Source organism: Hyla sarda, chromosome 5 (assembly GCF_029499605.1).
Source record: "Hyla sarda isolate aHylSar1 chromosome 5, aHylSar1.hap1, whole genome shotgun sequence".
Taxonomy (NCBI): domain Eukaryota; kingdom Metazoa; phylum Chordata; class Amphibia; order Anura; family Hylidae; genus Hyla; species Hyla sarda.
Window position 1 is genome coordinate 142,491,259 of NC_079193.1, and position 25,689 is coordinate 142,516,947.

The 25,689-nt window shown below is 42.8% G+C and overlaps 1 protein-coding gene across 2 annotated transcripts in view; it reads right to left on the reverse strand.

The window, feature by feature from the left end:
• NT5C3A (5'-nucleotidase, cytosolic IIIA) overlaps window positions 1-25,689 on the reverse strand; it is a 66,103-nt gene that overhangs the window by 919 nt on the left and 39,495 nt on the right. For both annotated transcript variants that reach the window (XM_056520434.1, XM_056520435.1), the window contains exons 2-8: window positions 18,517-18,615; window positions 16,499-16,568; window positions 16,364-16,410; window positions 10,671-10,756; window positions 3,894-3,983; window positions 2,908-3,070; window positions 589-789 (exon numbers count right to left, since the gene is read on the reverse strand). In XM_056520434.1, coding sequence (XP_056376409.1) covers window positions 589-789; window positions 2,908-3,070; window positions 3,894-3,983; window positions 10,671-10,756; window positions 16,364-16,410; window positions 16,499-16,568; window positions 18,517-18,615 — 756 coding nt within the window. The remainder of the gene's footprint in view (window positions 1-588; window positions 790-2,907; window positions 3,071-3,893; window positions 3,984-10,670; window positions 10,757-16,363; window positions 16,411-16,498; window positions 16,569-18,516; window positions 18,616-25,689) is intronic.

Genomic DNA, 25,689 nt, shown 5'->3' on the forward strand with positions numbered 1-25,689 from the left:
ACACTATTTTATCTTTTGATGCACCTTACTATAGAGCTATTAACTAGGATCTAATCCTGTCCTAGCTCATTACTATATTACTTACCTTTTCTGTGTTCCCTCATTTTACAATTTGTTTATGGCTATGTATTCATGAACCTGGTGATCCCTGGCCAGACCCACCCTTCCTACCTCTGTGATCTCGGAGTTGTATCTCTATATTGTCATTTTATGCTCTTTTAAATGTTTGTTTTTTCTGTGCATGTGGTACTAATAAAATTTGTAAGATTTTTGCTACTGGGATCTGCATACGCTTTTTTCTTTGAATTGATTAACTCTAAAGTAGCCACAATAGGTTCGCTCTTTAGCTGGAGCTGACAGACTAAGGGGTGGCTGGCTAGCTGAAACTGTACAAGGATCCCTGGACTTTCAGCACTTACTAGTTTAAATCCCTATGCACAGCTTATACATTTTACACATGAGGACAAGAGCGTCAAGAACTTTATGGACATTGGGGACACTAATGCTAAAATAAATTCTTTCCTATGACTGAATGAATTAACAGTAGAAGTTATACCCAGCTCACATAGGAAGGCAGCCACCACTTACCTTATCGTTAAGATATCCTATTTTGAGTACATTTTCCACATTAGGCACTCCATCAGCCATAGTTAAATCTCCTAATGAATCTCCTAGTAGTACAATGTTACTGTTTTCTTTCAAGTGGCTGAAATATTCTGTCCTCCTTAAGGCACCATCATGCTTGTTGTAAACATGTATCAGTTCTCCTTTGAACCCCTTTATCACACCCTGAAAGAGGTCAAAATAAAGCCTTAATAGGAAAACCATTCATCTTAGCAAAGCTTTATACACTGTAGGGTACCTTCTTAGTTAAAGTAGCACTCCTGGGAATATAATTTATTTATTTTTTGTTCCACCCCCGGCAGATATCAGGATTGGCTAAATAGTTGCACTGGTAATTACCTTACCAGTTCAATGGGTCCAGCTGTTACATCACATGTCCACACTTTTACTATTCATTTCTGTGGGTCTGACATCGGGCACATGATAGACAGGAGTAGTGAAGAAACTCCACACAGATGATGTTGTGGGATTCAACAAGTCTGATGTATGATCTTGTGATGTAACAGCCTGGTCCATGGGGCTCCTACAAGAATAAATCTCTGGATCACTGTTCTATCCACAAAAATCTAGTATCTATAACTTGTAATATATCTTTTTCCAGAAAAACATCCAGACCCCCCTGGAACTTGTTTATTGAGTCAGACATCACAACATCATGGGGCATAAAGTTCCATAGTCTCACTGCTCTTACAGTAAAGAATCTCTGTCTGTGATGATGGTGAAACCTTCTTTCCTCTAGACGTAGAGGATGCCCCCTTGTCATGGTTACTAGCCTAGGTATAAAAAGACTAGAAAGATCTCTGTACTGTCCATTAACCCCTTAAGGACCAGGGTTTTTTCACACTTTAATTTTTTCCTCCTTACCTTTAAAAATATCATAACTTTCAATTTTGCACCTAAAAATCCATATTATGGCTTATATTTTGCGCCACCAATTCTACTTTGTAATGACATCAGTCATTTTACCCAAAAATCTACGGCGAAACAGAAAAAAAAAAATCATTGAGAGACAAAATTGAAAAAACAAAAACAAAAACACCATTTTGTAACTTTTGGGGACTTCTGTTTCTACGCAGTGCATTTTTTTGTAAAAATTACACCTCTTTATTCTGTAGGTCCATACGATTAAAATGATACCCTAGTTTATAGGTTTGATTTTGTCGTACTTCTGAAATAAATCATAACTACATGCAGGAAAATGTATACCTTTAAAATTGTCATCTTCTGACCCCTATAACTTTATTTTTCCACGTATGGGGGCTCATTTTTTGCGCCGTGATATGAAGTTTTTAGCGGTACCATTTTTGCATTGATGATTGGACTTATTGATCGCTTTTTATTCATTTTTTCATGATATAAAAAGTGACCAAAAATACACTATTTTGGACTTTGGAATTTTTTGGCGCGTACCCCATTGACTGTGCGGTTTAATTAATTATATATTTTTAAAATTCGGACATTTCTGCACGCGGCGATACCACATATGTTTATTTTTATTAACACAGTTTTTTTTTTAAATGGGAAAAGGGGGTGATTCAAACTTTTATTAGGGAAAGTGTTAAAACATCTTTATTCATTTTTTTTTTTGCAGTGTTATAGCTCCCATAGGGACCTATAACACTGCACACACTGATCTTTTACATTGATCAATGGTTTCTCATAGGAAACCAGTGATTGATGATTCTGCCGCTTGACTGCTCATGCCTGGATCTCAGGCACTGAGCAGTCATTTGGCGAATGGACAGCATGGAGGCAGGTAGGGATCCTCCGGCTGTCACGTAAGCTGTTCAAGATGCCACGATTTTGCCGCGGCTATCCCGAACAGCTCCCTGAGCTAACCGGCATGGTTTTACCTTCACTTTAGATGTAGCGTTCAACTTTGAACGCCGCGTCTAAAGGATTAATAGCGCGCGGCATCGCGATCAGTGCTGCACGCTATTAGCCATGGGTCCCGACCGGGCCTGACCCGCTTTGATGCATTATAGAAAGAGAAAAGACTCAGGATGTACCGGTAGGTCCTTGAGAGGTTAATATATTTGTACATTGTGACCAGATTGCCCCCAAGACATCTTTTCCCTAAACTAAATAACCCAAAGCTTGATAACCTGTCTTGGTCCTGTAATCCTCCCATACTATTATTCATCCTTGTCGCTCTCCTCTGCACCCTCTCCAGTTTAGTCATGTCCTCCTTATATACAGGTATCCAAAACTGGATACAATGTGCGGTCTGACTAATGACTTATACAGAGACCAAACAGTACACAAAACAAAACCAAAACATACATTTTCATCAAAATCCATAAAGTTGGACACAACTTTAACATTAGGGTAGTATACACCAGACTGGCGTATTGCTTCTTCCAGAACATCTCCAAGCCCAGCTGAAAAGATAAATACGGGAATACTATGTTCATTTAGCTTATCGAAGAAAGTTTCATATCCTTCCCTGCAAAACAGAACACAAAAATATTCATGCATTCTTGCATTACAACGGAAAGATTTTATTTCACACTTTATTAAAAGGGGTTGTAGAAACTATTTTCTGAAAGATGTTTACAGTAACAGGACTAACATCTACGAGACAAATTACGCTTAAGCTGTTTCACCAGAACTTGGTCATAAAGGGGGTCAACTGCTTAAGAAATAATACAATCTGCATGAACTGTTACCCCAAAAATCTCCTTCTGCTCTAATGGCCCTTGCCTGTTCCTTTTCTGGTCACAGCCTCATAGGTGAGTAGCATCACTGAACACTGAGGTTCTTGATTGTGTCCTGACATGCTGTAAATGCAGGTGACCACCTCAAAGACTGCATCAGCACAAGAATGGCAGGGGAGTAAACGGGTGAGTAATGTTTAAAAGAATTTTTTTTATTTATTTTGGCAGGTCTGACTATCTTATGTGTCTAGGGATGTGCCGACTCTTCCCCAATATATGAATGTTGAATATAAACATATCCAATATTTTGTTCTCACAGGAACTACATTGTGTGGTAGAGCTTATCCACCTCTCCCCATACAGAACATATGTATATTCTGGAGAAGTCAGGAGGAATAGCTGATGGTCATCCAACAACTATACTAGGAGAGGTTTTATTTTATATGGGAAATATGGTGTCCAACATTGACAATGTAACAGTACCATAACCGACACTTCCCAGACACAGCAGATGATTATTACGATCTGAGGTTATATAATTCATTTACTGTACATCAAGCATATTTTAACCATAAGTTTTATTGGCTTGCACATTATAAAATAGAAACTTACTTGAGCATTATGTCCGAGTCCCTTATCACTTCTTCCAGCTTGTCTCTCTGAAACCGCTGTTCGATTAACAGTGCATGTGACTTGGTGTACCTTTAAAACAGAAAAAAAAATATCAATAATTTTAATAATAAAATTACAATAAAAAATAAAAATAAAAAAACACATTTCAAGAAGCCTGGTAATACTGGCCTGGTAATTTTTTATACGTTTGCAATGCAGGGAGGAAGGAATGCCCCTACAGTGAGCAGTCCCAGAAAACATGACGTTAATGTGAATGGCGGCTGCCAAAGTTTTTTTTTTTTTTTTTTTCTATCATCTCCTTTTACGAAACAAAGATTGCTGCTCTCCCTACCCCCATAAGGCTCTGATCTTGGAGACCACCTCCCTCCTCTCATGCTGCAAAAGAAAATGGTGCATGTATGCAGAGTTAGCTATGCTATTAGTTAGCTAATAAAGGTGCTTGTCCCCAAATGTGGTGTAAAGATTTTATTGAAGCAACGCGTTTCGACCCCGGGGATCTTCATCAGGCATACCTAATACATTTTAAAGACTGCCTCTCCTTTTGTCAATTCATTCCCTTAACCCCTTAAGGACCAAGGGCGTACAGGTACGCCTTTGCTCCCTGGTACTTAAGGACCAAGGGCGTACCTGTACGCCCGTGGGAATTTCGGTCCCCGCCGCGCGCCGGGCGGGGATCGCGCCGGGGTGACTGCTGATATCTATCAGCAGGCACCCCGCGCAAATGCCCAGGGGGGTCATTAGACCCCCCCATGTCGGCGATCGGCGCAAATCGCAAGTGAATTCACACTTGCGATTTGCGCCGATTCCGGGTCATACGGGTCTATGGTGACCCGGAATAGAAGGGGGATCGCGGGTGTCCTAAACACCCACGATCCCCCTGTAGCGATAGAAGTGAGGTGGCAGGGTTGCAACCCCTCCTATCTCTGCCATTGGTGGTCTAGACGCGACCACCAATAGCAGATCGGGGGCGGAGGGGTTTACTTTTGGTTTCTCCGTCCTGCCCACCCACAATAGGCGGGGCAGGACGGGGAAACCGACAGGGACCGTCGCCGAAGATCCACTTACCCATCGGCGACGGCAGCCGCGACGATCAGCGGCGGCAGCGGGCGACGATCGGCGGAAGAAGAGGACCGCGACGCAGCTCCCTGGATCCAACGGAAGCCGGTGAGTTACTTAGCAACATCTGGAGGGCTACAGTCTGAGACCACTATAGTGGTCTCTAAACTGTAACCCTCCAGATGTTGCAAAACTACAACTCCCAGCATGCCCAGAGAGCTGTTTAGGCTTGCTGGGAGTTGCAGTTTTGCAACAGCTGGAGGTCTACAGTTTGAGACCACTGCAAAGTGATCTCTATACTGTGCACCTCCAGATCTTGCAAAACTACAACTCCCAGCATGCCCAGACAGCAGTTTGCTGTCTGGGCATGCTGGGAGTTGCAGTTTTGCAACATCTGGAGGTCCACAGTTTGGAGACCACTATGCAGTAGTCTCTAAACTATAGCTCTACAGATGTTGCAAAACTGCAAATCCCAGCAAGCCTAAACAGCAAACAGCTGTCTCTCCATGCTGGGAGTTGTAGTTGCGATCCCTCCAGCTGTTGCATAACTACATCTCCCAGCATGCCTTTCGGCGATCAGTACATGCTGGGAGTTGAAGTTTTGCAACAGCTGGAGGCACACTGGTTGGAAAATACTGAGTTAGGTAACAGAACCTAACTGAAGGTTTTCCAACCAGTGTGCCTCCAGCTGTTGCAAAAGTACAACTCTCAGCATGCACGGTCTGTCAGTACATGCTGGGAGTTGTAGTTTTGAAACAGCTGGAGGTTTGCCCCTCCATGTGAACGTACAGGGTATATGCACACTGGCGGGTTTACAGTAAGTTTTCTGCTTCAAGTTTGGCCTGTGGCAAATTTTTCACCGCAGCGCAAACTCCTAGCGGTAAATTCACTGTAAACCCGCCAGTGTGACTGTACCCTAAAAACACTACACTACACATAATAAAGAGTAAAACACAACATATACACCCCCTTACACTGTCCCCCTAATAAAAAATAAAAAACTTATTGTACGGCAGTGTTTCCAAAACAGAGCCTCCAGCTGTTGCAAAACAACAACTCCCAGCATTTCCGGACAGCCACTGACTGTCCAGGCATGCTGGGAGTTTAGCAACAGCTGGAGGCACCCTGTTTGGGAATCACTGGCGTAGAATACCCCTATGTCCACCCCTGTGCAATCCCTAATTTAGTCCTCAAACGCGCATGGCGCTCTCTCACTTCGGAGCCCTGTCGTATTTCAAGGAAACAGTTTAGTGCCACATATGGGGTATCTCCGTACTCGGGAGAAATTGCGTTACTAATTTTGGGGGCTTTTTTTCCTTTTACCCATTATGAAAAAGAAAAGTTGGGGTCTACACCAGCCTGTTAGTGTAAAAAAAAAAAATTTTTTGACACTAACATGCTGGTGTTGTCCTTTACTTTTTATTTTCACGGGAGGTAAAAGGAAAAAAAATTTGTAACGCAATTTCTCCTGAGTACAGAGATACCCCATATGTGGGCGTAAAATGCTCTGCGGACGCACAACAAGGCTCAGGAGTGAGAGCGCACCATGTACATTTGAGGCCTAAATTGGTGATTTGCACAGGGGTGGCTGATTTTACAGCGGTTCTGACAAACACAAAACAATAAATACAGACATGTGACCCCATTTTGGAAACGACACCCCTCATGGAACGTAACAAGGGGTATAGTGAGCCTGAACACCCCACAGGTGTTTGACAAATTTTCATTAAAGTTGGATGGGAAAATGAAAAAAAAAAATTTTTTTTCACTAAAATGCTGGTGTCACCCTAAATTTTTCATTTTCACAAGGGAAAAAAAAAAAAAAAAAGCCCCCCAAAATTTGTAACCCAATTTCTTCTGAGTAAGAGCATACCCCATATGTGGATGTAAAGTGCTCTATGGGTGCACTACAATGCTCAGAAGAGAAGGAGCGCCATTGGGATTTTGAAGTGAAAATTTGTCCGGAATTGAAGGCCACTTGTGTTTACAAAGCCCCCATAGTGCCATAACAATGGACCCCCCCCCCCATATGTGACCCCATTTTGGAAACTACACCCCTCATGTAATGTAATAAGGGGCGCAGTGAGCATTTACGCCCCACAGGTGTCTGACAGATTTTTGGAACAGTGATCCGTGAAAATGAAAAATGTAATTTTCCATTTGCACAGCCCACTGTCCCAAAGATCTGTCAAACGCCAGTGGGGTGTAAATGCTCACTGCACCACTTATTACATTCTGTGAGGGGTGTAGTTTCCAAAATGGGGTCACATGTGGGGGGGTCCACTGTTCTGGCACCACAGGGGACTTTGTAAATGCACATGGCCCCTGACTACCATTCCAAACGAATTCTCTTTCCAAAAGCTCAATGGTGCTCCTGCTCTTCTGAGCATTGTAGTTTGCCCGTAGTGCACTTCAGGTCCACTTATGGGGTACCTCCATACTCAGAAGAGATGGGGTTACAAATTTTGGGGGGTATTTTCTGCTATTAACCCTTGCAAAAATGTGAAATTTGGGGGGAAACACATTTTAGTGAAAAAAAAAATATTTTTTTTTACATATGCAAAAGTCGTGAAACCCGTGTGGGGTATTAAGGCTCACTTTATTCCTTGTTACGTTTCTCAAGGGGTCTAGTTTCCAAAATGGTATGCCTTTTTTTTTTTTTTTTGCTGTTCTGGCACCATAGGGGCTTCCTAAATGCGACATGCCCCCCGAGCAAAATTTGCTCTCAAAAAGTCAAATATCACTCCTTCTCTTCGGAGCATTGTAGTTCGCCCATAATGCACTTCATGCCAACTTATGGGGTACCTCCATACTCAGAAGAGATGGGGTTACAAATTTTGGGGGGTATTTTCTGCTATTAACCCTCGCAAAAATGCGAAATTTGGGGGGAAACACACATTTTAGTGAATTTTTTTAAAAATTTTTTTACATATGCAAAAGTCGTGAAACACCTGTGGGATATTAAGGCTCACTTTATTCCTTGTTACGTTCCCCAAGGGGTCTAGTTTCCAAAATGGTATGCCATGTGGGTTATTTTTGCTGTTCTGGCACCATAGGGGCTTCCTAAATGCAACATGCCCCCCAAAAACCATTTCTGAAAAACGTACTCTCCAAAATCCCCTTGTCGCTCCTTCGCTTCTGAGCCCTCTACTGCGCCCGCCGAACACTTTACATAGACATATGAGGTATGTGCTTACTCGAGAGAAATTGGGCTACAAATATAAGTATACATTTTCTCCTTTTACCCCTTGTAAAAATTCAAAAATTGGGTTTACAAGAACATGCGCGAGTGTAAAAAATAAAGATTGTGAATTTTCTCCTTCACTTTGCTGCTATTCCTGTGAAACACCTAAAGGGTTAAAACACTTACTGATTGTCATTTTGAATACTTTGGGGGGTGTAGTTTTTATAATGGGGTCATTTGTGGGGTATTTCTAATGGGAAAATCCTTCAAATCCACTTCAAACCTGAACTGGTCTCTGAAAAAAAGCGAGGTTCAAAATTTTGTGAAAAATTGGAAAAGTGCTGCTGAACTTTGAAGCCCTCTGGTGTCTTCCAAAAGTAAAAACATGTCAATTTTATGATGCAAACATAAAGTAGACATATTGAAAATGTGAATAAAATAAAAAAATATTTTGAATATCCATTTTCCTTACAAGCAGAGAGCTTCAAAGTTAGAAAAATGCAAAATTTTCAAATTTTTCATCAAATTTTGGGATTTTTCACCAAGAAAGGATGCAAGTTACCACAAAATTTTACCACTAAGTTAAAGTAGAATATGTCACGAAAAAACAATCTCGGAATCAGAATGATAACTAAAAGCATTCCAGAGTTATTAATGTTTAAAGTGACAGTGGTCAGATGTGCAAAAAACGCTCTGGTCCTAAGGTGTAAAATGGCCTGGTCCTTAAGGGGTTAAAACAAGCCAGATATCGTGTGCAGTTTTATAAGGTGTGCAATCGCACAGCAGGACATCTTATGCCCCGTCCCTGCCACTGCCAACCAAAAATATCCCTGAAAAACATGGCAAGTCTGCAGTAAACATGGAAAAATGATGGATGTACCCATCTCATGCATGCCTCTGTAACAACTTGCTTGTTCCAAGTGCAGTATTATTTTTTTATGATATTAAAGGGGTATTCCAGGAAAAAAACTTTTTTAGATATATCAACCGGCTCTAGAAAGTTAAACAGATTTGTAAATTACTTCTATTAAAAAATCTTAATCCTTTCAGTACTTATGAGCTTCTGAAGTTAAGGTTGTTCTTTTCTGTCTAAGTGCTCTCTGATGACACCTGTCTCGGGAAATGCCCAGTTTAGAAGCAAATCCCCATAGCAAACCTCTTCTAAACTGGGCGTTTCCCGAGACAGGGGTCATCAGAGAGCACTTAGACAGAAAAGAACAACCTTAACTTCAGAAGCTCATAAGTACTGAAAGGATTAAGATTTTTTTATAGAAGTAATTTACAAATCTGTTTAACTTTCTGGAGCCAGTTGATATATATAAAAAAGTTTTTGCCTGGAATACCCCTTTAAGGATTTTTTTTTATAGTTTGCAAGGTATTATTTTTAAGACTTAATTTTTTTTAAAGTTTATATAGTCTCTTTTATATTTAGCTGCAATATAAAGACCTAATTCACTTACTAAAATTATTACACAGCAGTCTGAATTTCCAGAACATGGACCCCACAAATGTTCTTAGTTTTTTTTTTTGTTTGTTTGTTTTTAGAAATTGGCATTCCATTATTAAGGGAGTTGGTCAAAAAATTTTCTATCCACTCCTACTATGCCCCTGTATTTACAACAGTGATGCCCAGAACCCATTATGTGTTTCATGTATTTCAGCAGTAGCTCACAAATACTGACAAGAAGTGACCAAGGCTATCCCCAAATTTCTGCACCCCTGGACTTGCTTAAAGGATAAAGTCTTAAAGATGGTTCTTTTTCTTTTCACAACCAGCTGTGCATATTTTAGTTTTAGAATTAAAGTGTACCTGTCATTTGCAAAAACTTTTTCATATAATGTAGATATTTTATGCATATTTGTAATATACATTGGTTAAAAAAAGTGAATATTTTTAGGTGAAAAAATGCTGTCCCTGCAGCTATTGCCTGTGTGTCTCTATGAGGAGACCAAATACAGGAAGTGAGGGTAGGACAAGCAGGGCTCTGTGCAGACTTCTGGCTTCTCAATAATCCTGCTGTGTGAGCCGAGTCTCAGTGCAGAGCCCCGCTTCGTCCTCAGTGTACAGAGCCCCGCTTCGTCCTCAGTGTACAGAGCCCCGCTTCGTCCTTTGGTTCCACCATATGAATTTGTGAAGTAAAAAGACATGGACTTACTCCAATTTTCATGAATAACCTGCATTGTCTTTATTTTGAGGATTAGTGATGCTTTACTGTTAATATAGATGGTTTTGGACAATGTCCCTTTTTGCTGTTTTGTGCACCTATTGGTTCCCCCTTTGTACCCTGCTAGGCCTGTTACTGTGTATTGCATCACTTTCTAGGTTTGTCCTTCATAGCCCTAAAAGTGTTCTTTCACCTTGTAAAAAACTCTACAATTGATTTTTTATCTATTGTTCTTTAATACAGTACAGTTTTTTCTACAATGATATATTTCGGACCAGAATGCTTTTTGCCAATCTTCGCCACGTGCAGACCTTCATTAATTCCCCCCTTAGGCCATTATATTGGACTTACCATTCAACCATAAAGGGGTATTTCTCTTTGATTGTGAGATCTGGATCTATCTCAATTGCATAGTATTTTTCCTTCAGTTCATATAACTAGACAAAAAGAAGAGGAGAATAAAACATTTTCTGTAGAACATAATAATATGAAATAGAGCCCTCATTTATAGGCCAAAATATAGAATCAACAGGCTAACTTAGCACCTCTTTCCAGAAGAGAATCATTTTTGCATCAATATTACTACCTCATGATCAGTTTATTGTAAAGAGTTATTTTCCACTGGAACAGATCATTCAGGCAGGAAATTGCCAGAAAGTGTTATTTTTTAAAAACACATCCCCACCCAAATCTAGAATATTGAAGTTGTAACAGAGGACAGAAAGGAAAAAATAAATAAAGCTAAAGAAAAAAATTAGTATCATATTTCTACTTCTTTGTAAAAATGATAATGGAATTGTGCCACACTGTACAGCTCTCCTAAGGTGCAACATAAGAGAACACACATCTAGGCACTGGTGTTAAAAGATAGAACAGCTTTTACCACTACACATGTCCCTCTCAGTGACCTTGTCATTACACATTTCAGTGACAAGGCCATTAAGAGAGTGTTGCCATAAACCCCTATGGAACCTGGTATGCTGCCCAGTAATGACCATTCCAGCACCCCACCCATTTTATAAGGTGCTGGATGTCTCAGACCTTACAAGCCTGGTATCTGACTGCTCAGAGGCACATTCATAGTGTAGGGCCCATTCCAATGAGATCACCTTATCATGGTGGGATGGTACAAACTATTTGGCCAAATGGTAAGCGAAGCACCTCAATTTTTCATTATAGCAATATAGCATTTCATATTTCATCTATATCTTTGTGCTAGCGGTGTGCTGCTGTATTCTCCTGCTTGTGTATATTTAGCCTAGCAGCGTGCACCTGTATGCTGGGTCCATGCAATAGTTGTGTATCAGTATCCACTGGTCAACTTATCCTTTTTTGTATTGCACATATGGGGGGGAGTGGCTACCTTCATATTGGTTCCTGCACCCCACCCATGTTATAAGGTATTGGATGTCTAAGACCTTACAAGCCTGGTAACTGACTGCTCAGAGGCAAATTCATAGTGTAGGGTCCATACCAATGAGGTCACCTTATCGTGGTGGGATGGTGCACACTATTTGGCCAAAGGGTAAGCGAAGCAGCTCAATTTTACATTATAGCATTTAATATTTAATCTATATCTTTGTCCTAGCAGTGTGCTGCTGTATTATCCTGCTTCTGCATATTTAGCCTAGGTCCATGCAATAGTTGCTCATCAGTATGTGCTGGCCAACCTATCCTTTTTCTATATTGCCCAGTAATGACCGATATGGCTCATAACAGATTATGTTAAGTTTGAGGTAGAACCAAGAGGATTTTTTTTTTATAGCTAATACATAAGATATATTATAAATATATATCATGATGTCTTTGAGACCATACCTAGCCATGACATTTAGCAATAGAATATAGGAGCCAGTATTTAATTTACAAAGGGGTTAGTGGAGAAGAATTGACTCAGGACAGATTCAATCTAAGGAAGATGGTGTTTTTGTGATTTTATGGTAAATTTGGGATGTTGAGACATCTCTCCCCTAAAAGAAGGAATTATGAATTATTATTATTTTTGACTTATTTCTCCTCCTCTTGTTTTTTCTTCTTAATTTTACTCAATAATATAGTGGAATGATTCCTTGTCTATAAAAATACACTGCTCAAAAAAATAAAGGGAACACTAAGAGAACACATCCTTCATCTGAATGAATGAACTAATCATATGAAATACTTTCGTCTTCACATAGTTGAATGTGCTGACAACAAAATCACACAAAAATTATCAATGGAAATCAAATTTATCAACCCATGGAGGTCTGGATTTGGAGTCACACTCAAAATCAAAGTGGAAAACCACATTACAGGCTGATCCAACTTTGATGTAATGTCCTTAACCCCTTAAGGACTCAGGGTTTTTCCGTTTTTGCACTTTCGTTTTTTCCTCCTTACCTTTTAAAAATCATAACCCTTTCAATTTTCCACCTAAAAATCCATATTATGGCTTATTTTTTGCGTCGCCAATTCTACTTTGCAGTAACATTAGTCATTTTACCCAAAAATGCACGGCGAAACGGAAAAAAAAATCATTGTGCGACAAAATCGAAAAAAAAAAACGACATTTTGTAACTTTTGGGGGCTTCCGTTTCTACGCAGTGCATATTTCGGTAAAAATTACACCTTATCATTATTCTGTAGGTCCATACGGTTAAAATGATACCCTACTTATATAGGTTTGATTTTGTCGCACTTCTGGAAAAAAATCATAGCTACATGCAGGAAAATTTTTACGTTTAAAAATGTCATCTTCTGACCCCTATAACTTTTTTATTTTTCCACGTACGGGGCGGTATGAGGACTCATTTTTTGCGCCGTGATCTGAAGTTTTTATTGGTATGATTTTTGTTTTGATATGACTTTTTGATCACTTTTTATTCATTTTTTAATGTTATAAAAAGTTACCAAAATACGCTTTTTTGGACTTTGGAATTTTTTTGCGCGTACACCATTGACCGTACGGCTTAATTAATGATATATTTTTATAGTTCGGACATTTACGCACGCGGCGATACCACATATGTTTATTTATTTTATTTTTTTACACTGTTTTATTTTATTTATGGGAAAAGGGGGGTGATTCAAACTTTTATTAGGGAAGGGGTTAAATGACCTTTATTAACACTTTTTTTTTACTTTTTTTTTTGCAGTGTTATAGGTCCCATAGGGACCTATAACACTGCACACACTGATCTCCTATGCTGATCACTGGCGTGCATTAACACGCCTGTGATCAGCATTATCGGCGCTTGACTGCTCCTGCCTGGATCTCAGGCACGGAGCAGTCATTCGTCGATCGGACACCGAGGAGGCAGGTAAGGGTCCTCCCGGTGTCCTGTAAGCTGTTCGGGACGCCGCGATTTCACCGTGGCGGTCCCGAACAGCCCGACTGAGCAGCCGGGATACTTTCAGTTTCACTTTAGAAGCGGCGGTCAGCTTTGACCGCCGCTTCTAAAGGGTTCATACCGCACATGTGTGGTATTAGCCGCGGGTCCCGGCCGTTGATTCGCGCCGGGACCCACGCGATATGATGCGGGATCGCGGCGCGATCCCGCTTCATATCGCGGGAGCCGGCGCAGGACGTAAATATACGTCCTGCGTCGTTAAGGGGTTAAAACAAGTCAAAATGAAGCTCAGTGTGTGTCCTCCACGTGCCCGTATGACCTCCCTACAATACCTGGGCATGCTCCTGATGACGTGGCGGATGGTCTCCTGAGGGATGTCCTCCCAGACCTGGACTAAAGCATCCGCCAACTCCTGGACAGTTTGTGGTGCACCGTGGTGTTGGCGGATAAACAGAGACATGATGTCCCAGATGTGCTCAAATCGGATTCAGGTCTGAAGAATGGGTGGGCCAGTCCACAGCATCAATGCCTTCCTCTTGCAGGAACTGATGACACACTCCAGCCACATGAGGTCTAGCATTGTCTTGCATTTGGAGGAACCAAGGGCCAACCGCACCAGCATATGGTCTCACAAGGGTTCTGAGGATCTCATCTGGGTACCTAATGTCAGTCAGGCTACCTCTGGCAAGCACATGGAGGGCTGTGTGCCCCCCCCCCCCTCCCCCCCAAAGAAATGCCACCCCACACCATTACTGACTCACCGCCAAACCGGTCATGCTGGAGGATGTTGCAGGCAGCAGAACGTTCTCCACGGCATCTCCAGACTCTGTCAAGTCTGTCACATGTGCTCAGTGTGATCACTGTTTTCATCTGTGAAGAGCACAGGGTGGCAGTGGCAAATTTGCCAATCTTTGTGTTCTCTGGTAAATGCCAAATGTCCTGCCAAGTGTGGGGCTGTAAGCACAAGCCCACCCGTGGATGTCAGGCCCTCATACCACCCTCATGGAGTCTGTTTCTGACCGTTTGAGTGGACACATGCACATTTGTGGCCTGCTGGAGGTCATTTTGCAGGGCTCTGGCAGTGCTCCTCCATGTCTCCTGATGTACTGGCCTGTCTCCTGGGAGCACCTCCATGCTCTGGACACTACGCTGACAGACACAGCAAACCTTCTTGCCACAGCTCGCATTGATGTGCCATCCTGGATGAGCTGCACTACCTGAGCCACTTGTGTGGGTTGAAGACCATCTCATGCTACCACTAGAGTGAAAGCACCGCCAGCATTCAAAAGTGACCAAAACATCAGCCATGAAGCATAGGAACTGAGAAGTGGTCTGTGGTCACCACCTGCAGAACCACACCTTTATTGGTGGTGTCTTGCTAATGGTCTATAATTTCCACCTGTTGTCTGTTCCATTTGCACAACAGCATGTGAAATTGATTGTCAATCAGAGTTGCTTCCTGAGTGGACAGTGTGATTGACTTGGAGTTATATTGTATTGTTTAAGTGTTCCCTTATTTTTTTTTGAACGGTGTATATTTATTGGATTTTGTCAATTAAAAAGATACAGAAAAAAAAAAAAAAAAAAGGTAAATCTGAGAGTCCAAAGAGGCTGCTGTGTCACTTCTGATGCAGTTGCTGTGCTGTGATGGCATTCAGTCTTGGGCTCATTTACAGGTCAAGGAAATGCAACTAATATATAACAGCCCCATATGAATTACCGGATTTATCGGCATATAAACACGCACTTTTTAGGCTAAAATTTTTAGCCTAAAGTCTACCTGCATGTTATACGCCGATAAGCAGCTGCAGTTCAATGATTTAAAGCGGGCGCTTTAAATCAATGAACTGCAGCGGCTTTGCATGTGCAGAGACCGCCACTGCTGCCGGCTTCTCTGCCCCTGCCAGTCCTGGGGTCTAGAGCCCTGCTGCCGGCCCTTCTCTCCCCCTGGCTATCGGTGCCGCTGCCAGTTCTCTCCCCCTGACTATCGGTGCCGGCGCCCCATTGCCTCCCCCATCCCCGGTTGTATAATTACCTGTTGCCGGGGTCGGGGCCGCGCTGCTTCAGGCCTCTGGTGTGCGTCCCCTGCGTCGTTGCTATGCACTGTGAGACGCAATGACGTCACTCGTCATTGCGCCGCGCCGTGCAGTGCATAGCAACGACGCATGGGACGCACACCGGAGGCCTGAAGCAGCGTGGACCCAACCCCGGCAACAGGTAATTATACAACCGGGGATGGGGGAGGCAACGGGGCAGCGGCGCCGGCAATGGGTGCCGCTGCCCCTTCTCTCCCCCTGGCTATCAGCGTTGCTGCCCCATTGCCGGCGCCGCTTCTCTCCCTCTGGCTATCAGCACCGGCAATGGGGCACCGATAGTCAGGGGAGAGAACAGGCAGCGGCGCAGATAGCCAGCGGGAGAGAAGCGGCGGCAGCAGGGCTCTAGACCCCAGGAAAGGCAGGGGGAGAGAAGCGGGCAGCGACGGCCCCTCTCCCCCTGCCTTTCCTGGGGGTGTATCGGGGTATACGCATGCACACACACTCACCCTCATTTTACCAAGGATATTTGGGTAAAAAACTTTTTTTACCCAAATATCCTTGGTAAAATGAGGGTGCGTGTTATACCCCGATAAATACTGTACCTGCTATTTTTTCCCCACAAACCCATAAAGGTTTAACAATCCCACTCAAGATACAAGGGGACATACATTGTACTTACCTTTTTTCGACATTCATCACTTACATACTTGCAGTTATCGATTACATCTGTAGATGAAACGTAAAGAATAATTCAACACACTTAAACTACAGAGATCAGGGTATTTGTAGAACTGTGTAAGGGAAATACACTTACTATGACAAGTGGGACATCGTTTTCCATTGTGGGAAAATCGGCTTAATGTCATATCAAAATCTGTTATTACCTGAAAGCAGAAGAACACAATTTATCAAGTTACCTTACAGATACAAAATCACCACAGATTGGTCTTTGGATGTGTCAGAAAAAAATTACATTAAAGGGTACTCTGCCCCTAGACATCTTATCCCCTATCCCTAAGATAGGGGATAAGAATAAGATGTCTGAACCAGGGCTCCTGCCGCTGGGAACCCCCGGGATCTCTGTACAGCACCCAGCATTCTAAACAGTACGGGCGTCATGCCCCCTCCCATAGTTCTGAATGGAGGGGGCGTGGAGTGACGTCACAAAGGGGGCATGGTGTGATGTCACGACCCCCACTGCGGGAATCCAGTGTTTTAAACATACTGTTTATAGTGCCGGGTGATGCACGGAGATCGCGGGGGTCCCAGTGGCGGGACCTTCGCGATCAGTCATCTTATCCCCTATCCTTAGGGTAGGGGATAAGATGTCTAGGGGCGGAGTACCCCTTTAGAGGGGTATTCTAAAGTCAGCTAAAAAAAAAAAAAGTAAAAAATGCTGCAGAAGCATTTCCTTAGTGCTACAATTCTCAGAATGCGTTGTTCATCACAACCTTTGCACCTTGCCTACACCTACACAGCAGTCCTGACAATTCCCTGCACAGTCTGAAGAATCTGTTGTATTTATGTATAAGTGTATAAGACACAGGAATGGTGACTGTAGGCTGTAGGGGCTGGTCAGTGGTAATGTCAGAGACCAGACCCAACCAAGCCTCCAGAGACAGCAGTAGATTATGCATCACCTCGGGAGAGAGGAAGAAGCCAGGGAGCTGCTAAGAGCACACCACACTGAGAACGAAAGAACCACACAACTTCCTGTCAGGGGTAATTCAGGCAAAAACATGCTGAAGAGAGTACAATTTGTGATAACACTATATTAGCAAGTTATATATCTTTGGGTGAAAATTTAACTTTATTTTGAAATACTGGAATACCCCTTTATGTTTTTATTAATGCAGAACTATAGAATCTACAGTTATTGAGGTTCATTGAGATGATATGTTACCCATGGCTTAGCACTTTTGTTGCTTATATTATATCCTTGCTGTTAAGTAAGTCAGCTCTCCATATATATATATACACACACACACACACACACACACACACTTTATAAATACTCTTCTTTGCATTTATTTTCTTAACACATAAAACTATTACACCTGAAGTGACTGCTTCAAGGGTATGTTTACATGTACATTTTTTATTTTATTTATTGAAATTACTAACTACACAGCCAGGAACCGATCAAAAATGGATGACATGTTTAAAAGAAATTAACTTTTCCAGTCCATTTTTGGCTTTGTATCGAATGACTGCAATTAAAAACCTGAACAAGTGAACACCGCCTAAGGCTTGTCTATGATAGCAGTAATGCAGGAGGTTTCTGAAGCCAAGCTGTGGTGATAGGCAGAGAGAATATAGTTATCCTGAGAAGAAAACCACTTTCAAAAGCGCAACCATCACCTAGAATAAGCTTGTGAAGCTGCACACACAGAATAAGGGCATCACAAGCCTATCCTAGGTAAATGTTTGCTGAAAAAGCTGGCTTCTGTACATTTACAGTAGAAGTGTTAGGAAATGCCTGCTGGAGTCTACCAGATAGTGGGACAGGCAGGGTCCCTGCTCCAGGACTGCTTCGGCTACGTCACTCTAGTGATGAACACACAGGGCTCGTCTGCCTCGTCTGTCAATCAACAGTGCACCATAGCCGTTTAGAGAGGAAATGTGGCCCAGGAGAAGAGTGGACCCCACCTCTCTGGCTGCCCCCAGCAGGGACTTTCAAACACGTTTATTGTACGCATACTTTAGCCTGCTTTTTAAGCAAAGGTATGTCTAGAACAGAATAGTGAAACCATAAATACAATGTGTGCGCAGCCTCCCAAGCTAGCATTTGTAAAATATTGGCGCTCCACTTACATAAGCCCAAGTACATACCTGAAGCTTGGCTGCTCCACCTTTTATTAATCCACATATTATCTCTTCAACTCTTGCCGGGTCCTTTATATGGACAGTTTTTTTCTGAAATTCTGGCATCTACAGTTGTAAATACATATTATAAATACATTATTAGAAATGTTTACAAAAGTAAATCATATGCACAATATATTAAGTGGCAACCTAAGTCTAAGCTAACAAGATTAAAATCCTGGAAAGCCCCTTATGGGTAGGGTATCCATAGCATATTTCACACTGTGCACATCCACGGTGCAGGGGGAAATATGCTGCATGTTTAATTACGAGCAGACACACAGGGCTACCCGGCGGCAGCCCTGTGTACGCAGTGAGGTTTGGAGGCATGCCTTCATGTCAGTGTCACGTCTGCCTGGCCTCCAAACTGCACTGCTCACACAGGGCTGCAACAGGTAATCACGTGCGTCTGCTCATCCGAGAATAAGCAGGGTATTTCCTCCTACACGAATACGCTACATGCACTCTACCCCTAGGGTGAATTCCCACATACAGTATTGTGCGCATATTAGAAGATTCAGATTTTATGCTGCAGATTTTAATGTAAACTAAATTATTAAACAGCTTCAAATCCTGCAGCTTTAAGTCCAGCACACCAAATATGCGCAGGATACTGTATATGTGAATACACCCTTAAAATATATATCTTTTTCTAATTTAACTATTACTAGCTGAATACCCAGCGTTACCCAGTTTTTCCTTCCTAATCCTTGTTGGGGAGGAAAATCAACAAAGGAGGAAGCTTTTGACTTCATATCCTGTCCTCCTATATTGTTGTTTTATCCCATCCCCATATCCTGACATCCTATGCCGACCTCCTATCCCGTCCACAGGTGGGATACATTTGTAAGCTGAAAATAGAAGGGGACGTGGCTTTGTGGGACTGGGCATGATTTGCAAGCTAGATCAATGCACAAAAAGGGTAGATAATAAAAGGGGTGGGGCTTAAAATGTGAGTGTCTCTTTTTGAGATGGGGTGTGGCTTGCAAGCCGAATTGACACATTCGCCAGGAGATGCAAAGCGTGGCTTGTGGAGTAAGGAACTGGAACTTCCATATACTTGCATGGGTCTTGAAACAAAAACACATCTTTTATATAAGGGTATAGGTAATGGTTAATTTAACTATCATATCTTTTTATTTGACATATAAGTACGTACAGGTACACCTTCGCTCCCTGGAATTTCGGTCCCCGACGCACACTAGGCGGGGACCAGACCGGGGTGGCTGCTGATATCAGCAGGCACCCAGCGCAAATGCCCAGGGGGGGTCATCAGCCGCCCCATGTCTGCGATGAATTCACAACAGCGATTTGCGCAGATTACGGGTCATTACGGGTCTATGGTGACACGGAATATAAGGGGGATTGCGGTTGTCCAAGACACCCACGATCCCCCTGAAGGGATAGGAGTGAGGTGGCAGGGGGGCCACCCCTCCTATCCCTGCTATTGGTCATCAAGGAGTGACGACCAATAGCAGATCGGGGGCGGGGGGGTGTTTAACTTTCGGTTTCCCCGTTCTGCCCACCCACAATAGGCGGGGCAGAATGGGGAAACCAACAGGGACCGGCGCCAAAGTCCACTTACCAATCAGCGGCAGCAGCAGGCAGCGATCAGTGGCGGGGATCGTTGGGATGTTGCAAAACTACAACTCCCAGCATGCCCAGACAGCTGTTTGCTGTGTGGGCATGCTGGGATTTGTAGTTTTGCAACATCTGGAGGGCCACAGTTTGGAGATCACTGTGCAGTGGTCTCTAAGCTGTAGCCCTCCAGATGTTGCAAAACTGCAAATCCCAGCATGCCCAAACAGCTGTCTCGGCATGCTGGGAGTTGTAGTTGCGTACCTCCAGCTGTTGCATAACTACATCCCCCAGCATGCCCTTCGGCGATCAGTACATGCTGAGAGTTGTAGTTTTGCAACAGCTGGAGGCACACTGGTTGGAAAATACTGAGTTAGGTAACAGAACCTAACTGAAGGTTTTCCAACCACTGTGCCTCCAGCTGTTGCAAACGTACAACTCCCAGCATGCACGGTCTGTCAGTGCATGCTGGGAGTTGTAGTTTTGAAACAGCTGGAGGTTTGCCCCCCCCATGTGACTGTACAGGATACAGTTACACGGGTGAGTTTACAGTGAGTTTTCTACTTCAAGTTTGGGCTGCGGCAAATTTTTCGCTGCAGCGTAAAACGCCTAGCGGGAAACACACCGTAACCCGCCAGTGCGAATGTACCCTAAAATCACTACACTAACACAAAATAAAGGTTAAAACACTTAATATACACCCCCTTACACTGGTCCCCCCCCCCCCCCCAATAAAAATGAAAAACGTATTGTTCGGCAGAGTTTCCAAAACAGAGCCTCCAGCGGTTTCAAAACAACAAGCACCAGCATTTCCGGACAGCCACTGACTGTCCAGGCATGCTGGGAGTTCAGCAACAGCTGGAGGCACCCTGTTTGGGAATCACTGGGGTAGAATACCCCTATGTCCACCCCTATGCAATCCCTAATGTAGTCCTCAAATGCGCATGGCGCTCTCTCACTTCGGAGCCCTGTCGTATTTCAAGGAAAATAGGAAAAAAAAAGACCCCCAAAATTTGTAACGCAATTTCTCCCGAGTATGGAAATACCCCATATGTGGGCGTAAAATGCTCTGCGGACGCACAACAAGGCTCAGGAGTAAGAGCGCACTATGTACATTTGAGGCCTAAATTGGTGATTTGCACAGGGGTGGCTGATTTTACAGTGGTTCTGACATAAACGCAAAAATATAAATACCCACATGTGACCCCATTTTGGAAACTACACCCCTCACGGAACGTAACAAGGGGTATAGCGAGCCTGAACACTCCACAGGTGTTTGACGAATTTTCATAAAAGTTGGATGGGAAAAAATAAAAATAAAAATAATTAAAAAATCACTAAAATGCTGGTGTTACCCTAAATTTTTCATTTTCCCAAGGGAAAATGGGGAAAAAAAGCCCCCCCAAAATTTGTAACCCCAACTAGAAGAGGAGTTCCATTGGGATTTTGAAGATAAAATTTGTCCGGAATTGAAGGCCACGTGCGTTTACAAAGCCCCCATAGTGCCAGAACAATGGACCCCCCACGTGACTCCATTTTGGAAACTACACCCCTCACGTAATGTAATGAGGGGTACAGTGAGCATTTATGCCCCACAGGTGTCTGACAGATTTTTGGAACAGTGGTCCGTGAAAATGAAAAATTTTGTTTTTCATTTGCATAGCCCATTGTTCCAAAGATCTGTCAAATGCCAGTGGGGTGTAAATACTCACTGCACCACTTATTAAATTCTGTGAGGGGTGTAGTTTCCAAAATGGGGTCACATGTGGGGGGGGGTCCACTGTTCTGGCACCACAGGGGGCTTTGTAAACGCACACGGCCCCTGACTTCCATTCCAAACAAATTCTCTTTCCAAAAGCTCAATGGCGCTCCTCCTCTTCTGAGCATTGTAGTGCACCAGCAGAGCACTTGATGTCCACACATGGGGTATTTCCATACTCAGAAGAAATAGGGTTACAAATTTTGGGGGTCATTTTCTCCTAAAACCCCTTGTAAAACTGAAGAAAAAAAAATTCCCCAAAATTTTTTACATTTACACATCCAACTTTAACAAAAAGTCATCATACACCTGTGGGGTGTTAAGGCTCACTGTACCCCTTGTTACGTTCCTTAAGGGGTGTAATTTCCAAAATAGTATGCCATGTGTTTTTTTTTTTTACTGTTCTGGCACCACAGGGTCTTCCTAAATGCGACATGCCCCCCCCCCCCCCCCAAAAAAAACATTTCAGCAAAATTTGCTTTCCAAAAGCCAAATGTGACTCCTCTTCTGAGCATTGTAGTTCGCCCCCAGAGCATTTTACGTCGTAACATGGGGTATTTCCATACTCAGAAGAGATGGGGTTACAAATTTTGGGGGGCATTTTCTCCCACTACCCTTTGTAAAAATAGTAAATTTGGGGGGAAAAAACTGCACTTTAGTTAAAAAAAAATTTTTTTCCATTTACACATGCGACTAACGAAAAGTCGTCAAACACCTGTGGGGTGCTAAGGCTCACTGGACCCCTTGTGTAGTTTCCACAATGGCATGCCATGTGGGTGGTTTCTGCTGTTCTGGCACCATAGGGGCTTCCTAAATGTGACATGCCCCCCCATAAACCATTTCAGAAAAATTCACTCTCCAAAATCCCACTGTTGCTCCTTCCCTTCTGAGCCCGCCGAACACTGACACACACATATGAGGCATTTCCTTACTAGAGAGAAATTGGGTAACAAATTTTGGGGGACTTTTTCTCCTATTACTCTACTAAACTGGGTCTACAAAAACATGCGAGTGTAAAAAAAATTAAGATTTTGAATTTTCTCCTTCACTTTGCTGCTATTCTTGTGAAACACCTAAAGGGTTAACACACTTACTGAAGCAGAGAGCTTCAAAGTTAGAAAAATGCAAAATTTTCAATTTTTTCATCAAAATTTGGGAATTTTTCAGCAAGAAATGATACAAGTATCGACAAAAATTTACCACTAACATGAAGTAGAATATGTCACGAAAAACTGTCTCGGAATCAGAATGAAAAGTAAAAGCATCCCAGCGTTATTAATGCTTAAAGGGGTATTCCAGGCAAAAAATGTTTTATATATCAACTGGCTCCAGAAAGTTAAACAGATTTGTAAATTACTTCTATTAAAAAATCTTAATCCTTTCAGCACTTGAGCTTCTGAAGTTAAGGTTGTTCTTTTCTGTCTAAGTCCTCTCTGATGACACCTGTCTCGGGAAACACCCAGTTTAGAAGCAAATCCCCATAGCAAACCTCTTCTAAACTGGGCGTTTCCCGAGACAGGTGTCATCAGATAGCACTTCGATAGAAAAGAACCACTTTAAAGGGTACCTCTCATCAAATAAACTTTTGGTATATTTTAGATTAATGAATGTTGAATAACTTTCCAATAGCATGTTAATGAAAAATATGCTTCTTTCTATTGTATTTTTCCCGATCAGTCCTGTCAGCAAGCATTTATGACTCATGCTCGAGTCCTAAACACTCAGAGCTGCCAGCCTGCTTTGTTCACAGCCAAACAGGCTGTGAACAAAGCAGGCTGGCAGCTCTTAGTGTTCTCCTTTGTGAACAAAGCAGACTGGCAGCTCAGAGTGTTTAGGACTCCAGCATGAGTCTGAAATGCTTGCTGCCAGGACTGGTAAGGAGACCCCTAGTGGTCATTTCTTCAAAGTGGAAAATTAAATAGAAAGAAGCATATTTTTTAATAACATGCAATTGTAAAGTTATTCTGCATACATTAATCTATAATATATCAAAAGTTTTTTTGATGAGAGATACCCTTTAACTTCAGAAGCTCATAAGTACTGAAAGGATTAAGATTTTTTAATAGAAGTAATTTACAAATCTGTTTAACTTTCTGGAGCCAGTTGATAAATATAAAAAAGTTTTTGCCTGGAATACCCCGTTAAAGTGACAGTGGTCAGATGTGCAAAAAAAAAAAATGGCCGGGTCCTTAAAGGACAACTGTAGCGAACACTTTAATATATTCCTGGGCCTCAAAATTAAACAAAATAAACTTATACATACCTTCCTACGAGGCCCCTGTTGGTCCAGGACAGGCCTCATGATCCGGCAGTGCTGACCTCATTCCACTTCCTGGGGACGGAGATGCCGCCGAGCTGTCGGCGTATCACCAGCCGCAGCTATGTCGCCCCGGCCTGTGATAGGCTGAGCCCACTGTCATGTAAGAAGCCGGCCAGAGCTCCTTACATGACAGTGGGCTCAGCCTATCACAGGCCGGGGAGGGACATCGCTGCAGCCGGTGATACGCCGATGGCTCTGCGGCATCCCTGTCCCCAGGAAGTGGAATGAGGTCAGCACTGCCGGACCGTGAGGCCTATCCTGGACCAACGGGGGGCTCGTAGGAAGGTATGTATAAGTTTATTTTGTTTAATTTTGAGGCCCAGGAATAAGGCCCGGGAATATATAAAAGTGTTCCACTACAGTTATCCTTTAAGGTGAAAATGGGCTGGGTCCTTAAAGGGGTACTCAGCCCCTAGACATCTTATCCCTATCCAAAGGGTAGGGGATAAGATGTCAGATCGCCGGGGTCCCACTGCTGGGGACCCCGGGGATCGCCACTGCGGCACCCCACTATCATTGCTGCACAGAGCGAGTTTGCTCTGTGTGTAATGACGGGCGATACAGGGGACGGAGCAGCCTGAAGTCATGGCTCAGCCTCTCGTGACATCACGGCTGTTGGACAACGTTTGAACTTCATCTTGGTGCAAAATACTCAGGACATTTAGAGGAAGTGTCCACAGGGAGGGGCCGATCACCTTAAGTACACAGCCCCCTAAAGTCACAGACAACAATCCTCATTTATCAAAACAGGTAAATAAAAAAAATGGGGGAGATTTATCAAAACCTGTGCAGAGGAAAAGTGGTGTGGTCACCCATAAAGAGGCCTGGGAAAATGAAAGAAGTGATCTGATTGGTTGTTATGGGCAACTGCACCACTCTTCCTCTGGACAGGTTTTGACAAATCTCCCCCAATATGCTTGTATGGTCCACAGCCACCACTTGAGGTTTAGCTTAGTATAACTCTGGTTGATGTGGATGTGTTTTTTCTCCTACACCCCTGAAATATAAGCCCTTGTATCTTATTCATAGTGGCCATAAAAACAATAAAAAAATACAAATAAAAAACAAAAACCATTCCTTTATGCATTCAGTTATGCATACACAAACTGATATTAACTGGCTACAATACTTTGTGACACTGCACAATCTAAGAGGTGAGATGCTGCCCCCTTCCCCTCATGTCCTTGAAAGACCTTGTGCAGTGTTATGAAATATGAGGCAGTCATAAGGAGTTAATAAAAACTAAATTGTTCTAGAAACTCACAGGGACTCACGCTTTTACAGAACACAGGATGAAAACCATGTCCTGAAAAATGTATTAAAACAAAGTTTTTATATGCACTCAGCCTTCAGGACTTCATTCCTGTAGTAATATTCTGATTTCCTAGAAAAGTCAACAAGGTTGTTGCAAAATTGCATAATAGTGAACAGTGATCTGATCTTACGCAGGAATTTTCTGGTGCAGGTCATAACACAACAAATC